Below are 18688 nucleotides of genomic sequence, written 5' to 3'. Positions count from 1 at the left end.
TCAGCTTCATGGTAAACTCTGAGTTTTTACCTGATAGGCATTATAAACAGCATTAATGGCGCATTCCTCAAAGCATTCCCCGATGGAGATGTGAAGATCTTGCAACACTGAGTGTTCCTTGCAGTAGATTTTTATTTGTTCCACAGGACTTTCCTGTATAAAAAAAAGAAATATAGAAAGAAGAAAGTAAAGATAAAAGATGGTAGTGAAATACCTTCCCTTCTACTCAGTTGGCTGGATTTGGGGGAGGGGCTAGTTCTGCTGTTAGGGGAATTGCACTTGACATGGGGAGCTAACGTGGCAGGGAGTCAGACAGAGCTGGAGAGATGAAGCTGTTGGAACTGGTGAACTGAAGGTAATGGAGATAAAGATGGCAGATAATAGATCAAGGGATATTGTGGTTTTATGGAGCAAGCGCCATTTACCTTCCCGAATACCCATTATATAGTCCCATTTCTAGAATCCAGGGAGGGTTGTGGCCTGACAGAAAAGGGACACAGTATGACGTTACTAGAGGCCTGTCTAGGGGCCACGAAAGGAGAATCTTTGAAAGAACAGGTATTCCCTTGTATTCAACTCAATTCAGAAGAACGAGTTTGCTCACAGCCTGTACAAAGAGACACCACAAAACTATCCCAGCAGTAGAAATTTTGAAGTTGTATCGGGCCTTTAAAACACATAGGGGCAGATTTATCAAAGTACGAATCCGTATCACAAAATACGATTTTTTTTGTTTCAATACAAAAATCTCAGAACTTTCGTGGTCGCACAAATTGTTGTGCAAATTGTCACAAAGTACGAAAGATACGATTTTGTCGCACAAATTGTCGTGCAAATTGTCGCAAAGTATGAAAGATGCAATTTTGTCGCACAAATTGTCGTGCAAATTGTCGCAAAGTATGAAAGATACGATCTTGTCGCACAAATTGTCGTGCAAATTGTCGCAAAGTACGAAAGATACGATTTTGTTGCGCAAATTGTCGTAAGGTACGAAAAAGTCGTGCAAATTAACGAAAAAATCACAAAAAAACTTAGAAAAAATACGTTTCTTTTGTATACGGACTCAATCGTACTTTGATGAATGTGCCCCTTAATAGTTAATTTGTTTTTTGACTTCTTTTCAAAATATTAATGGCCCAAAAGTGAAAGCAGAGTGGAGAGATTGAGATTTTCCTCATTAAAGTACTATAAAAAATTAGCAATTTCATAACATTAACACATCAAAGTAAAGCTATCAGGTACATCAAATTTTAAAATATTCAGGGAAAATATATTTATTTATTCTCACATCAGCGATGTCTAAACACTGACAAGCTACATTTCCTTATAGCTTAAATAATGTAACTGTAAGGACGTATTCTTATGCTAAAAGTTGTTTCCAGGTAACCATATCAATTTATAAAAAATATAAATATTTTTTATAAATGTATAAAAATTTACTTTTTCATGGAAGTAATCTAAAAGATATTTTGTGATTTTGTGAGATTACCTCCTTAATTTTTCTGGCTAGATCTGAGAGGAACAGTTCTTTCCACTTGAGGTCCGTAGCTTCTTCATTTTCAAGAAGGCTATTCCAGATCTAGATGAGATAAATGTGAAAAATGCAAATATTACTGGAATCTGTTTTGATACAGTACAACCAATAGCAAAACTATATTGATCACACCAGTTGCTAACACAACAATTCCAGAGAATACGACAATCCCTGTTCTAACAATGGCCTGAAGCATTCTAGATTTCATTTACACAGCCAAGGGAATATGTATAAATTTGCTTGTGATCCTTTTGGGTTTGCAGTTCCTTTATTGTCCAGGAGTGTAAGGTTCCATAACCTTTAAATGGGAAGACACCATATTCTTTGTCTCCATAAGGATCCCACCTGTTGGAGGGGTATGGATACTCATAGCCTAAGGTGTAGGTAGGGTTAAGTAGGATATATTTTTGTTATAGAATTATTGTGCTAAGAACAGGGTTATTTAGTAAGCAACCAGAGCTCCACCAAGGAGAATAGTAGGATTAGTAATCCTGGATGCCAACTGGCAAAGTAGGGAATCAGGTGTACAGACTTAGGGATAGAGATACATCCCACAAAAGTTCCAAATGGAGGGCCTTGTATGTAGGCAGTGATACTCAACCAGTGGCCTGTGAGCAACATGTTGCTCACCAACACCTTTGATGTTGCTCCCATTGGCTTCAAAGTTGGTGCACATTATAAAATTTGCAGGCATGATTTGGAGGCATAAAGACCATGTGCACTCCAGTAGTCTGCCAGTACACATTGGGCCACTAATTAACCAATCCGAGTCCTTATTGGTCACCTACTAGGAATGTTTTTGTGCTTGTGTTGCTCCCTAGCTTTTTTTTCATTGAAATGTTGCTCACAGGTAAAAAAGGTTGGGAATCCCTGTATTTAGGGATTGGACACTTTCAAAAGAGTACAGGTATGGGATCCCTTATCCAGAAACCTGTTATCCAGAAAGCTCTGAATTACGGAATGCTCGTCTCCCACAGACTCTATTATAAGCAAATAGTTCAGAATTTTAAAACTGATTTCCTTTTTTCTGTAGTAATAAAACAGTAACTTGTAACTGATCCCAATTAAGATATAAATAATCCTTATTGGGGGCAGAACAGCCCTATTGGGTTTATTTCATGGTTAAATGATTCCCTTTTCTCTGTAATAATAAAACAGTACCTGTACTTGATCCCAACTAAGATATAATTACCCCTTATTGGGGCAGAACAGCCCTATTGGGTTTATTTCATGGTTAAATGATTCCCTTTTCTCTGTAATAATAAAACAGTACCTGTACTTGATCCCAACTAAGATATAATTACCCCTTATTGGGGCAGAACAGCCCTATTGGGTTTATTTAATGGTTAAATGATTCCCTTTTCTCTGTAATAATAAAACAGTACCTGTACTTGATCCCAACTAAGATATAATTACCCCTTATTGGGGCAGAACAGCCCTATTGGGTTTATTTAATGGTTAAATGATTCCCTTTTCTCTGTAATAATAAAACAGTACCTGTATTTGATCCCAACTAAGATATAATTACCCCTTATTGGGGGCAGAACAGCCCTATTGGGTTTATTTAATGGTTAAATGATTCCCTTTTCTCTGTAATAATAAAACAGTACCTGTACTTGATCCCAACTAAGATATAATTACCCCTTATTGGGGCAGAACAGCCCTATTGGGTTTATTTCATGGTTAAATGATTCCCTTTTCTCTGTAATAATAAAACAGTACCTGTACTTGATCCCAACTAAGATATAATTACCCCTTATTGGGGCAGAACAGCCCTATTGGGTTTATTTAATGGTTAAATGATTCCCTTTTCTCTGTAATAATAAAACAGTACCTGTACTTGATCCCAACTAAGATATAATTACCCCTTATTGGGGCAGAACAGCCCTATTGGGTTTATTTAATGGTTAAATGATTCCCTTTTCTCTGTAATAATAAAACAGTACCTGTATTTGATCCCAACTAAGATATAATTACCCCTTATTGGGGGCAGAACAGCCCTATTGGGTTTATTTAATGGTTAAATGATTCCCTTTTCTCTGTAATAATAAAACAGTACCTGTACTTGATCCCAACTAAGATATAATTACCCCTTATTGGGGCAGAACAGCCCTATTGGGTTTATTTCATGGTTAAATGATTCCCTTTTCTCTGTAATAATAAAACAGTACCTGTACTTGATCCCAACTAAGATATAATTACCCCTTATTGGGGCAGAACAGCCCTATTGGGTTTATTTCATGGTTAAATGATTCCCTTTTCTCTGTAATAATAAAACAGTACCTGTACTTGATCCCAACTAAGATATAATTACACAGTAGCTGCAAAAAATGCCCATTGACTTGAGAGATCTAACTGTGTGTAAGTGAAATCAGAGTGGGTACAATTACTCCAGCTAAGCTATGAGGGCCAGTCTTGAAAGAGACAGAGAGTCACATGTAACACCTTCTCTAGCGAAAGCTTCTGGGAGATGCCCCGCACAAAGGTTTACTGAGGGCAAGTAATAGGGCGACAAACTGTCACCTCTGTCCCAGGAAGTTTGAGTTATTGCCCTAATCAATATTGGTACTACAAAAACCTTATAGGTCAACTATGGGTTGGCCAGCTGCGTTTAGCATTGAGAATACTGAATTATCTGAATTAACTATGCAGATTATAAAGCAAACAAAAACACAGCTACACTTACCTTGAGCTCATCCTTAAATGTTGGATACATATAGCGACTAAAATTAAATTTATGTCCAAAACAGTCTTTCAGCCATGTTTTAGTCATCTCAACAGCTTTGTGTAAATTGCTTTGTACTTCAGAAAAACTTGTCTCCCTCCCTTTTGTTGAGTCCTAGATTCAATAATGGATAATCACAGATTAAATCTACAGCAGGGATAGCACCTAACAATATATCTAGTAAATCTAAAGCGGCTGGACTTGCCGAGTAACCATTAAAGACGTTTCACTGCTCATCCGAGCAGCTTCTTCAGTTCAACTCCAGTTGAACTGAAGAATCTGCTCCGATGAGAAGGGAAACATCGTCAATGATTACTCAAAGATAGTTTGCTCTATTTATGCCTTTATGTTTGTAAAATGAAAGTGCAAGGTGGTTTAGATAGTTAAAGTGGTGTAGATCATTCAAATACTGAATCAAATTCATGAGAAAGTAAGTTAAAGATAATGCCTATGGGGAAGTCCAATTTATCAAACTCACTGTATAACAGATATGACTAATTGGGAGTTGAAGTTTCCAGGAGCAGTTGATGATTTATAGATATGGAGCCTAATGTAGAGCAGAGCAAGATCGCCAGCTGGATGAAACTCACACTCACCTAGCACTTATATTGTAGTGTCACCCACTGTGACCTACAACACTTATATTTGCCTATTTGTGTCTGTAAGTTACCCTCCCATATAGATTGTAAGCTCTACGGGGCAGGGACCTCCATCCTCTTGTGTCTTTGACTCTTACCCTCCCATATAGATTGTAAGCTCTACGGGGCAGGGACCTCTATCCTCTTGTGTCTTTGACTCTTACCCTCCCATATAGATTGTAAGCTCTACGGGGCAGGGACCTCTATCCTCTTGTGTCTTTGACTCTTACCCTCCCATATAGATTGTAAGCTCTACGGGGCAGGGACCTCCATCCTCTTGTGTCTTTGACTCTTACCCTCCCATATAGATTGTAAGCTCTACGGGGCAGGGACCTCCATCCTCTTGTGTCTTTGACTCTTAACTTATTGCAACTGTTACTGTATCTTGTATTTATCTGTATTTATTGTTATACTGTGTATTTATCTATTATTATCTTATTAACCCCCTGTTTGTATTAATGTATTCTACTGTACAGCGCTGGGTACATAAGTAACGCTTTATAAATAAAGATATACATACATATATACATACATACATACTCACCTGTTTCCCTGCAGCTCCAAAAAGCTTTAGTAGGATCTTAAAAGATAGAGGTGGGAGATGATTGTTTCTTTTCAGCTCAGTTTGAATGCAGATTAAATGGTGAATTTTCAAACTGATATTACACAAGTATATGGAGTCCTTTTGCAGTGACCTGAAATAGAACCCCAAATTTCAAATTCACAACGTAAAAAATATTTAAGAAAAAACGTACCCACAACAGTCCGAACACAAAACTCCTAATTCATTGGGTGGAATATGTGACCTAATATCTTACAATGAAAGTCAATGACTGCATCCTTTTTAAAATAAAAAGTAACATCAACAGTAAAATATCCAGTCCGTGGGACAATATAAAACTTTTGTTTCCACAAAGTGAATTGAATTGTTTAGTAAATATAAATTAATTTTATTTTTTGGGTTTGTAAACCCAACTGCAACGCTGTCCCACTGCACAACCCAGTTATTTATAGAAGTTGCTGAAAAACGTAATTATAGATGCAATAAAATTCACCAATGAGAATTCTACTGACCAAAAACTTCATTATAAATGCAGGAGAAGTGACCAATGAGAATGCTGATTCCCAGCACTGTGTCAGCCATCTTGCTGGTACCTTACATATAGAGATAATGATGTCATTTTCCCGTCATTATATGGCACAGGAATCAGACATGGGGATAAAGGGACAGACTTGTTCAGTGCTGGGAAACTGTGCTTATTGCTCCCAACTCCAATTGCAGGAACAGAGAACAGGGAGCCGGATTTACTCACATCAGCTGGGATTCTCATTGGGGGATTTTTTGCATTTTAATGAAGTTGCTGGCTGTGGAGATTTGGGAGAAGTATTATTGTGCAATATTGCTTTAAGAACACAACCTTCATTATATATTACATTATTCTGGGATTTGTAGCCAGGCAACAGCTGAATATAGTTTGGTTGAGCCGCGCTGTGCAGCAGGGTTTACGACCCCCAATAAAAAAGTGAATTAAAAGTTATTTATCGAGTGGTTTAACTAGGGATGCACTAAATCTTATTATTTCGGATTCAACTGAATACACGATCTTCCCTGTCAGATCTACCCTGACCTTATGTCTTAGCCCTCCCTTATAGAATGTAAGCTCTTGCGAGCAGGGCCCTCCCCCTAGTGTCTCCGATACAATGTAACTGCAAACCATTTTTGTGAATTGTTTATATGTACGTGTTAACTCTTCTGTCTTTTGTACCCCTCTATTCTGTAAAGCCCTGCGTAAATTGATGGAACTATATAAATAATAATAATATTTATTGGACTACTGAACGGACTCCTAATTTGCATATGCCGTTTTTTTCTCGATTTCCAGCATATTTACAAAAACTTCAATCCAAAAACCTTGCTTGTGTTAAATTGCATGAAAAGTTACACTAAAATCGTATTGTCCTACTCATTTTCTGCAAAATGTAAATTTTTAAGAAAAAAATGGCAAATGTGACAAGGTTAGGAGATCAAATGCCATCATGCCACACAAGGCACTTTCCTGCTTAAAGGGAAACTAAACCCATGAGCAATGTAGGTATTTATAAAAATATATTGCATAAACAGCTCATATGTAAAACCCTGCTTCATCTAAATAACCCATTTTCATAGAAATATACTTTTTTTGCAGTATGTGCCATTGGGTAATCCTAAATGTGCTTTAAAAAAAATACCCTGAGCAATTTTACATACATTTTTTAAAAGGTTTTCTTATCCTTTAAAAAAAACAACTTACAATTATGTGTGTCCAAATCCTGTTTAGAGCATCAGTTAAATAGAGAAAACTTTAGATGTTGTACTTACTTTTGACTAAGTTGATCCGTCATTTCCAGAAGTTTGTTTAGAACATTCTCAATATGCTGTAATGTAAATAAAAGACTTGCTCAGACTTTTGCTGCATTATAATAAGGAAAACTAACCCCCTCAAACAATGTCTCTATACAAATATATTGCATAACCAGCTCATATGTAAAACCCTGCTGCATCTAAATAAACCATTTTCATATAAATATACTTATTTAGCTGTATGTGCCATTGGGTAATCCTAAATAGGAAACTGCCATTTTAAGTACTAAGGGCCGCCCCCTGGGATCATAGGAGTCACAGTGCACACAAACAAGCCAAGGCACACATACATGCTAGGCCCCATCAGCCAATGAGTGGACAGAGTTCTGCCTTTTGCTCCCACACTACTTCCTGTTACAGTTAGAGCTGCATCACTTCCTGTCAGCTGATCTCGGAGGGAGCACACAGCCCATCACTAAATGGCGGCTCAAGGGAAAGGATGTAAAAGGGCAATATTTACGGATATATATCAGTATATCAGATTCTTTAATAGGTCCCTTAACATATTTAGGAAAAGCTTGAATGGGTTAATGATGATTGCATTTAATTAAGAAAAGTCAGTTGCAAAGCAAACCACATTCTCTCATTCATTTCAATGAGGCAGAAACAATTAATTCCAAAAACAAAAAAAAAATATAACAAAACAAAAGAAAAAAAAATATATATATATTTTGTCAGTTAAAAAAATCTCAAAAACTTGAGTTTGAAAAGTGTTACCTGAAAAGTAAATTGTTTGAAGGCTTTAGATACACTTCCCATTGACTTTTACTAGCTGGGGTTTCTTAAATTAGTTTAAGATTTTGTCATTTGATAAATCTCAAAAATTCATTTGAATTGATTCAAAAATATTTTACTAAAATATATTTAAAGGAGAAGGAAAGGCAACATTAGTGTCACAATAATGGAAGCTAGAACGTATTTATTCTGCAGAGAGCTTTACCATACCTGAGTAACAGCCCTAGAACCTCCCCCTGTTTGTTTAAGATAGCAGCTGCCATTTTAGCTTGGTCTCAGTAGCTTCCTGCTGCAGCTCTAGCTGCTGGTAGCTCAGATCATACATTCTTATGGGAGGGGGAGTGAAGTCTTATGAATTCTTATGGGAGGGGGAGAGGGAGAGAGCGGCACAGACCCTAAACCTGATGGAGCCCTAAAGGAAAGGAAGTCTGACACAGACGAACATATTTACACAAAAGAAGACAAGAAATCCTGTGTTTCTTTTGAAGGACTCGGTGCAGCGTTTCTGTGGGTGCTTATGGCTGTATTTACACAGACCTTTATGATAAAGCTTACTGAGTTTTTATCTTTACTTCTTTAAGATCATAAATTCATAAAATGTTTATACATTATTTTCTGAAACTTGCTTTTGAATATTAAATATGTCCCTATGCATTACAGGAGTTGCATTCCCATATATATGGGCAGACTCAAAATGGCTGCTAAATAGTAATAAGTCAAAGCATAGCCTGTTTAGAACTAACTACTGGTTGCTATGTAGCACTTGTATTAAAGGGGACCTGTCTCCCAAACAAATAATTCCAATTTCTTTTCTATTGTGTTTGTTAAGCAAAATTAGCTTCACATACTATATAAATGATATAAATCTTGTTTCCTTCAGCCTTAGGAATATACAATCACAGCCAGCAGGCAGCTGCCATTTTGTGGGCACTGTTATTAAGGCAAGTTTTGTATCACCCCAAAGTCTTGTGTATGTGCCAGAATGAGGGACCTAGTCCCAATGCATTATATGATAAGTAAACTGTGATTGCCAAGGTCTGTCGGTGGTCTCGTGAAAAAAAAAGGAAAATGGAATTGGCTTTGACCATCCTAAAGGGCTGATTTACTAATCCACGAATCCGAATCCCAAATGGGAAAAAATCGGATTGGAAACTAACATTTTGCAACTTTTTCGTATTTTTTGCGACTTTTTCGTAGCCGTTACGACTTGCGCGAATTGTCGCGACTTTTGCATAGCCATTATGACTTTTGTGAATTGTCGCGACTTTTGCATAGCCATTATGACTTTCGTGAATTGTTGCGACTTTTGCATAGCCAGTACGACTTTCGCGAATTGTCGCGATTTTTTCATATTGAGCACTCGAAAAATTTGCGAAAACGTCGCAAGATACCGATCATTCCGAAAAAAACGCATTCGGATGCTTTTCGGACGTTCGTGGATTAGTAAATGTGCCCCTAAATGTTATATGTGAGCAAAAAACAATTTTTATATATATTTTTAATATATTTTAGCTATTTCTGTTCCCTTCACACATTGAAATGATTTGCCATTTGATGTAACACAGTGCGCATAAGACAAACCTTATCTTTGCTGCTCGAGGATTGCTTTTGAATCTTGTACCAGGAGGCGGTAAAAGCATCTCGGAAATCGGTGCGAAATTTCCCCAAAAACGTAGACAGGTTCTCCAGTGGCACAAGGCACAGCCAAGATCTGAGCAAGGTTCTGCCTGCCGGCTGCAAACTCTCCTCCCGCCTCATGTGTGTAAGGACATCTCTGTAATAAAGTCACGTGTGAGCACTAATTGTGCCTCGACCCAAATGCTCAACTACTAACATTCAAGAAATTAAATAAAAATACGATGGGGGGGACTCCAGCCTTGATCACACAGACCAGGCTTTCATTTGTGCAGACAAGCCCTGATCAACCCAAGATTCCCACTCTATATAGTAATCCCCACTTCATTTTGGCAAAAGAAAGTAGCACAGAATCAAAAAGAAAAACAAGACAATAAAAAGGTATATTAAATGGGCTAGGCATTCATAGGGAGAGTCTAGAACAGTGATCCCCAACCAGTTGCTCTCGGGCAACATGTGTCTCACCAACCCCTTGGATATCTAGTATAAATAAATCTAAAGCAACTGGACTTGTTAAGTAGTCATTGAAGATGTTTCACTACTCATCCGAGCAGCTTCTTCAGTTCAACTGACTGGTATGGGAAGCCCTCAGCATATATACTCTTCCACTAATCCAGTCACAATGGAACTTTGTAACTCTTCATATACCATGACCTGGATGAATGAAAATCTTCATAGTCAACCCCTTGGATGTTGCTCTCAGTGCCCCCAAACCAAGCAGTTATTTTTGAATTCCTGATTTTGTAGCAAGTTTTGGTTGAATAAAACCAAGATATACTACCAAATAAAGCCCCTGTAAGCTGACATGATGCATAGAGGCCCCTAATAGCCAATCACAGCCCTTATTTGGCACCTCCATGAACTTTTATGGTGCTTGTGTTGCTCTCCAAGTCTTTTTACATTTGACTTTGGCTCACGAGCAAGAAAGGTTGAGGATCCCTGGTCTAAAAGATCCTGCATGAAACTGATGACCAAGGGTCTATCGTCAGATGATGCCCAATACCAGACTGTCCTTGAATAATAAACAAGAGGGACAAACCCCATGTCAGAGACCTGCTATGCCATTCAGGTCTCCATACGTCAAGGATAATTACTGATAATTAGGTTAGGCCTCTAGGACAGCTTCAATCTCAGACATAGCAGAGGGGGATCGTTATTTTCACATGGATTTCCACATGAAGTAGGGCTGATCCTAGTTATTATCTACATACTGTAGTAATTGAGATGTCACAGCACAAGCAATGAGGTCATATATTTAGCATTCTCAGAATGCTGGCATCATTATTATCATTATTATTAATATGTATTTATAAAGTACCAACATATTACATAGTGCTATAGTTACATAAAGTCCATCAAGTTTAACCCTTCCAAGTGATCCCAGCACATACATAAACCCTTAGTGACCTATCTATCCACTGACATACAGACCCACACTGACCTATCCACTCACATACAGACCCACACTGACCTATCCACTCACATACAGACCCACACTGACCTATCCACTCACATACAGACCCATACTGACCTATCCACTCACATACAGACCCACACTGACCTATCTATCCACTCACATACAGACCCATACTGACCTATCCACTCACATACAGACCCACACTGACCTATCTATCCACTCACATACAGACCCATACTGACCTATCCACTCACATACAGACCCACACTGACCTATCCACTCACATACAGACCCACACTGACCTATCCACTCACATACAGACCCACACTGACCTATCCACTCACATACAGACCCACACTGACCTATCCACTCACATACAGACCCACACTGACCTATCTATCCACTCACATACAGACCCACACTGACCTATCCACTCACATACAGACCCACACTGACCTATCTATCCACTCACATACAGACCCACACTGACCTATCTATCCACTCACATACAGACCCACACTGACCTATCTATCCACTAACATACAGACCCACACTGACCTATCTATCCACTCACATACAGACCCACACTGACCTATCTATCCACTCACATACAGACCCACACTGACCTATCTATCCGCTCACATACAGACCCACACTGACCTATCCACTCACATACAGACCCACACTGACCTATCTATCCACTCACATACAGACCCACACTGACCTATCCACTCACATACAGACCCACACTGACCTATCTATCCACTCACATACAGACCCACACTGACCTATCTATCCACTCACATACAGACCCACACTGACCTATCTATCCACTAACATACAGACCCACACTGACCTATCTATCCACTCACATACAGACCCACACTGACCTATCCACTCACATACAGACCCACACTGACCTATCTATCCGCTCACATACAGACCCACACTGACCTATCCACTCACATACAGACCCACACTGACCTATCTATCCACTCACATACAGACCCACACTGACCTATCTATCCACTCACATACAGACCCACACTGACCTATCTATCCACTCACATACAGACCCACACTGACCTATCCACTCACATACAGACCCATACTGACCTATCCACTCACATACAGACCCACACTGACCTATCTATCCACTCACATACAGACCCATACTGACCTATCTATACACTCACATACAGACCCACACTGACCTATCTATCCACTCACATACAGACCCATTTCAGGGAAGTGATAAAAAAAATTCATACAATGGGGCAGGGTAGTATGGAGGCTCAGTGGCTAGCTGTCATGCAGCGCTGTCATCCTGAGTTCAATTCCAGCTTGGGTCCTATCTGCATAGTGTTTGTATGTTCTTCCTGTGTCTGTGTGGGTTTCCTCTGTGTACTCGGATTTTCTCCCACACTCCAAAAACATACAGGAGGGTTTATTGGCTGCTGATATAAACTGACCATAGTTTCTGTGTTTGTTATAGGGCTTTAGTCTGCAAGTTCCACTGCGGCAGGCAATGGTGTATAATCTATGTGCAAATCAGTTGGTGCTATATACTGTAAATACCAGAAAATAAATCATTTACCTGTTGTAAAACTGAGACCATATCACAAATGTTTGATATGGGAGTCCGTCCAAACCTGCCCAGTTTTCTTCTTGCTTCAGTTGTGTGGAATCCTCTGCATTAGCCGGAGCATTTAATGCGTGATAAACAGGCAGTATATCAACCCAGTCTTTAATTTCACTATCAATGCATCTGATGCAGAATTGTTTCAAGGAATATTCTGTTCTGTAAAGAGATTCTGGTGTTAAGATCCCAATACATTATCCAAAGCTCAAATTGCATTTTTGCAATTGTGCCTAAGTAGTGTGCAGTAAAGGTAACTCTAATGCCCCCTCTGCTGGGGGCAGAGACTCCGTGCACCATCCACAATGGAAACCAAAGGGACTACAAGTCCTCTACTCCATTTCTTCACAATGAAAGAAGTTGAGGGAGGGTTGGTAGCCTAAGGGGTGTTGGAAATGGTTCTTATGAGTCGGAGGAAGACTATTATGGCTTCCCTTGAATCTAAAGAATTGGGTATGTATGTGTAAAAATAATATAAATTTATATTTGACAGTTCTGATTTATGAACCTTTTCTACATAAGCTCAACTGAATAAGCAATATCAAAAAGGGGGCCATTTTTCTTCAAAGACAATTCTTCTCAACTCCTGTTTGTAACTTTTTGTAAATTGGGCTTCAATAAAACCCATACCATTTTCATTACTGTTATTTTTAACAAAGTGAACACCTACCCTTCATAGACTGAGAAGATTTGTTTCAGTTCCTCAAGTTGGATGGGTAGGTTTCTGTTAATCATCTGCTCCAAAGAGAGAAGCCTGCAGATCTTTACAAGGGAATCCCTGTCAGCAGGAAGCTGGTAGGTTTCTATCAGTTTGGCGCAGAGCAATCCAGCCACCAGCCTGTCTTTTATAATGGCATCCTCTGCTGCTGCTAAATTCTTATTGATGAAATGTTGGCAAAGCTTTTCCATTATTAGACTATTCAGCTGTTTTAAGGGAAAAAACAAACAAGCATGGATTTGTTATTGGCGCACAGCACCATTGATTGTTAATTTTAAAGGGATACTGTCATGGGAAAACCCTTCAGTTAATAGAGCTTCTCCAGCAGAATCCTGCATTGTAATCCGTTATTCCCACAGGGCTAGCCTTATTCTTCATTTCCCAGGGTGCCACAGTCATGTGACCAGTGCTAAACTTCAGTCACACCTTACTGCTGCGCTGCAAGTTGGTGTGACATCTTCCCCCCCTCACCCCCAGCAGGCGATCAGCAGAACAATGGGAAGGGAGCAAGATAGCAGCTCCCAGTAGGTATCAGAATAGCACTCAATAGTAAGAAATCCAAGTCCGGCTTGGGACTCCTCCAGTTACATGGGAGTAGGAGAAACAATAGGTTAGCTGAAAGCAGTTCTAATGTGTAGCGCTGGCTGAAAGCTTAGACTCAGGCACACTTTACTGCTGCGCTGCAAGTTGGAGTGATAACCCCCCTCCCCCCCAGCAGCCGATCAGCAGAACAATGGGAAGGGAGCAAGATAGCAGCTCCCAGTAGGTATCAGAATAGCACTCAATAGTAAGAAATCCAAGTCCGGCTTGGGACTCCTCCAGTTACATGGGAGTAGGAGAAACAATAGGTTAGCTGAAAGCAGTTCTAATGTGTAGCGCTGGCTGAAAGCTCAGACTCAGGCACACTTTACTGCTGCGCTGCAAGTTGGAGTGATAACCCCCTCCCCCCCAGCAGCCGATCAGCAGAACAATGGGAAGGGAGCAAGATAGCAGCTCCCAGTAGGTATCAGAATAGCACTCAATAGTAAGAAATCCAAGTCCGGCTTGGGACTCCTCCAGTTACATGGGAGTAGGAGAAACAATAGGTTAGCTGAAAGCAGTTCTAATGTGTAGCGCTGGCTGAAAGCTCAGACTCAGGCACAATGCGCTGAGATGGCACCTACACACCAATTACAGCTAAAAATACATTTGTTGGTTCAAGAATAAAATGTTAAATGGTGGCAAACACCCCAGGAATGGCTGCCCCAGGGCTACACATTTGAAGTGCCTTGTGTCACTCAGCACAAAAGAATGCCATGCAAGGTAGGGTGCATTACAGGGGATACCCATGTGCCATCCTGCTCCCCTCACTGAACCTAGGTGCAAAACCAAGGTATAAGTTTTTGCACTTTATTCTAAGACAGTACAGAGTTGCCTCCTAGTGGTCAAGAAGCGGGCAAGGTGCAAGTTTCATTATCCATTAACTATGCTTTAACAAAACAGTTACGTGGATAATAAATACACCATTAGCACTGTAACTGGTATACTGTACCTCCTTCTCTCCAAACCCATGAGATCTCCAGGGCGTGGGTCCATCTTCAAACACCATTGAGTGGGATGAAACATAATAAAACTGATGGAGTTGATTAAGAAAACTTGACAAGTTCTTGGAGTCACAGGCAGTGAGAAGACTAAAGATTCCATCCAACATGATATTTCCTGCCTTTTTCTTCCCTTCAAAAATGGGAGACTTGTTCCATCCTATATAACTGAACATTGTATTCAAAAATCCTGTGTCGTGCTTCATACACATGTCGTCGTATTGGTGCCATTCTGGAAATACAAGGAGAGATGTCAGGGTTAAGATATTAGCTTTTCAAGATCACATGTCAAGCAAAAATGAACTGACTATGGCATTTCATGGCATTTCATTGTACCAATGAGAATTGGACATGCCATCAAAAACATAGAGTTCTTACTATAAATTGTATTGAGGGACAAAATGCCATACTTTACACTTATGGTTATTCCAGTCACAATAAATGTGAGCAGTTAGGACATGTCCTTCTACCAAGTCATTCGTATCTGAGGCAATAGTTTGCTGATATCTTCTCAGACAGAGCCATCTCAATGTGATATCTAAAGCTATGCCATATCTCTGCAATTATCTCTACAATGACCATTGCATTATACAGTGTATATTAATTCCATGCTGATGGGCTTCCGTACCTCTCTGGCTGATAAGGTTTGATGGAATGTAGAGGCAGCGATTCACAGCTACATCAGCTTTACAGTCACTCTTGTAAATGAACTCGTATTCCTCTTTCTTTCCATGACAAATGACGTACTTGTATGGAATGTTTTTACCCAGGTTGTTCTTGGAAATTTCAGTGTGGCCTTCATACAGCAAATTACCCTTGTAGTCCCTTCACGCAGCGATGGAGCGGAAAAATAAAATACACATATGACAAGTCTAAGTTAAAAAAACTCTTACTCTCATCTATCAGTAACATGTTGGGCTGGGACAGACTCTTTTGGCTTTATTTTAACAGGTACCTTGACTAATGGTGAGCCAGGCATGGATTTACAGCGAATTTCCGCATTGTGCCATTGGCGAATTGTTTCGCGTAACTTCCACGAAAATTTGCTGCGTCAAAAAAAGTTGCCTGACACCCGTGTTTCCCGAATTTTCCGCCGTTTCGTTTTGCTCATTTTTCGGCAAAGCGAAACAGGAGAGATTCGATCATCACTAACCTTGACTAATAACTGATGTTTATAATTTTGATGTTAATAACTGATGTTACCAGTTAGTAGAGATGTAGCGAACTGGCGCCGGCGTTTTTAGGCTGAGAAAAAAAGCAGCGGAAAAACGCCTAAGGCGAACCCAAATTGCGAACATCGGGTTTTCGCAAGTTCCCAAACTTTTTCGCGATGTTCGCAATTTGGGTTCGCCTTAGGCGTTTTTCCGCTGCTTTTTTTCTCAGCCTAAAAACGCCGCACAAGCCACACATGGCGTTTTTCAGCCTAGTACTGGCGACGTAAGCAAATCCTCTTTCCATGGTGCTAATAGTGCAAAATAGCAAAAAATGCCGCGTATTTCCGCTAGGTCTGCCAGCTGACTTTGCGTATACATAGGAATAGCTTGCGTTTTTACGCAACGCTGTGTCAACAACGTAATTTTTGCCATTGATCCCCCTCCTGCATGCCACTGTCCAGGTCGTGGCACCCTTTAAATAACTTTAAAATCAGTTTTCTGGCCTAGCTTTTCTAGGTTTTAAAGTTCGCCTTCCCATTGAAGTCTATGGGGTTCGCAAAGTTCGAGAACGTTCACACTTTTTTTTTGAGGTTCGCTACATCCCTACCAGTTAGGCAGTGGGCCAGACAGGCATAATATCGGTATGATAAAATAATGTTTTCTTTACTGGGTCTAGTGGGTAGAATATTTTTTTCAGAGAGGAACTGAAGAGGAATGACATATCTTCTCACTTCCTCATCTGCCGATGTTCCATGAGCCTGATGACAAGCGGCATTAACCAATAAACCTTCCAGTTTAGGCTACTGGATTACAAGGAGGTTTGTCAAAACTGCTTTCCCCCAGATTCATGAACACAATGGTCTAAGGGGCAGATTCATCAAGGTACGAGTTCGAATCCCGAAATGGGTAAAATTCGGATTAGATACGATCATTTCTGATGATTGGAAATGTCACGAAAATGCTTACGAAAAAATCGTATTAGTCACGATAATATATTGGCAATCCGAAAGTCATGAAATTCTTGTATCCAAAAGATCGTAAACGGCAGGAAAACCTTTCTAACTTTGATCCTTCTGTGCATGATTTTGGAAGCCTCCCATAGGGCTCAATGGCACTCTGCAGCTCCAACCTGGCCCAAGGAAAGTCTCCCATAGGGCTCAATGGCACTCTGCAGCTCCAACCCGGCCCAAGGAAAGTCTCCCATAGGGCTCAATGGCACTCTGCAGCTCCAACCCGGCCCAAGGAAAGTCTCCCATAGGGCTCAATGGCACTCTGCAGCTCCAACCCGGCCCAAGGAAAGTCTCCCATAGGGCTCAATGGCACTCTGCAGCTCCAACCCGGCCCAAGGAAAGTCTCCCATAGGGCTCAATGGCACTCTGCAGCTCCAACCCGGCCCAAGGAAAGTCTCCCATAGGGCTCAATGGCACTCTGCAGCTCCAACCTGGCCCAAGGAAAGTCTCCCATAGGGCTCAATGGCACTCTGCAGCTCCAACCCGACCCAAGGAAAGTCTCCCATAGGGCTCAACGGCACTCTGCAGCTCCAACCCGGCCCAAGGAAAGCCTCCCATAGGACTCCCCGTCCCAAGGAAAGTCTCCCATAGGACTTCCCGTCCCAAGGAAAGTCTCCCATAGGGCTCAATGGCACTCTGCAGCTCCAACCCGGCCCAAGGAAAGTCTCCCATAGGGCTCAATGGCACTCTGCAGCTCCAACCCGGCCAAAGGAAAGTCGCCCATAGGGCTCAATGGCACTCTGCAGCTCCAACCCGGCCCAAGGAAAGTCTCCCATAGGGCTCAATGGCACTCTGCAGCTCCAACCCGGCCCAAGGAAAGTCTCCCATAGGGCTCAATGGCCCTGTGCAGCTCCAACCCGGCCCAAGGAAAGTCTCCCATAGGGCTCAATGGCACTCTGCAGCTCCAACCCGGCCCAAGGAAAGTCTCCCATAGGGCTCAATGGCACTCTGCAGCTCCAACCCGGCCCAAGGAAAGTCTCCCATAGGGCTCAATGTAAAGTCTCCCATAGGGCTCAATGGCACTCTGCAGCTCCAACCCGGCCCAAGGAAAGTCTCCCATAGGGCTCAGTGGCACTCTGCAGCTCCAACCCGGCCCAAGGAAAGTCTCCCATAGGGCTCAATGGCACTCTGCAGCACCAACCCGGCCCAAGGAAAGTCTCCCATAGGGCTCAATGGCACTCTGCAGCTCCAACCCGGCCCAAGGAAAGCCTCCCATAGGGCTCAATGGCACTCTGCAGCTCCAACCCGACCCAAGGAAAGTCTCCCATAGGGCTCAATGGCACTCTGCAGCACCAATCCGGCCCAAGGAAAGTCTCCCATAGGGCTCAATGGCACTCTGCAGCACCAACCCGGCCCAAGGAAAGTCTCTCATAGGGCTCAATGGCACTCTGCAGCTCCAACCAGGCCCAAGGAAAGCCTCCCATAGGGCTCAATGGCACTCTGCAGCTCCAACCCGGCCCAAGGAAAGTCTCCCATAGGGCTCAATGGCACTCTGCAGCTCC

At 41.2% G+C, this 18688-nt stretch overlaps 1 protein-coding gene across 1 annotated transcript in view; it reads right to left on the bottom strand.

Annotated features, from left to right (window-relative positions):
- LOC100496402 (E3 ubiquitin-protein ligase RNF213) overlaps positions 1–18688 on the bottom strand; it is an 86032-nt gene that overhangs the window by 51369 nt on the left and 15975 nt on the right. Inside the window, exons 7-16 of the mRNA XM_012953685.3 lie at positions 15651–15847; positions 14974–15254; positions 13395–13648; positions 12683–12886; positions 9615–9807; positions 7257–7312; positions 5442–5592; positions 4221–4373; positions 1490–1579; positions 31–153 (exon numbers count right to left, since the gene is read on the bottom strand). Of these exons, the coding sequence (XP_012809139.1) occupies positions 31–153; positions 1490–1579; positions 4221–4373; positions 5442–5592; positions 7257–7312; positions 9615–9807; positions 12683–12886; positions 13395–13648; positions 14974–15254; positions 15651–15847 (1702 nt within the window). The remainder of the gene's footprint in view (positions 1–30; positions 154–1489; positions 1580–4220; positions 4374–5441; positions 5593–7256; positions 7313–9614; positions 9808–12682; positions 12887–13394; positions 13649–14973; positions 15255–15650; positions 15848–18688) is intronic.

The sequence above is a fragment of the Xenopus tropicalis genome, chromosome 8, assembly GCF_000004195.4.
Source record: "Xenopus tropicalis strain Nigerian chromosome 8, UCB_Xtro_10.0, whole genome shotgun sequence".
Lineage (NCBI taxonomy): Eukaryota > Metazoa > Chordata > Amphibia > Anura > Pipidae > Xenopus > Xenopus tropicalis.
Note: the sequence above shows the minus strand (reverse complement) of the source record. Positions and strands in the feature narration are given on the sequence as shown.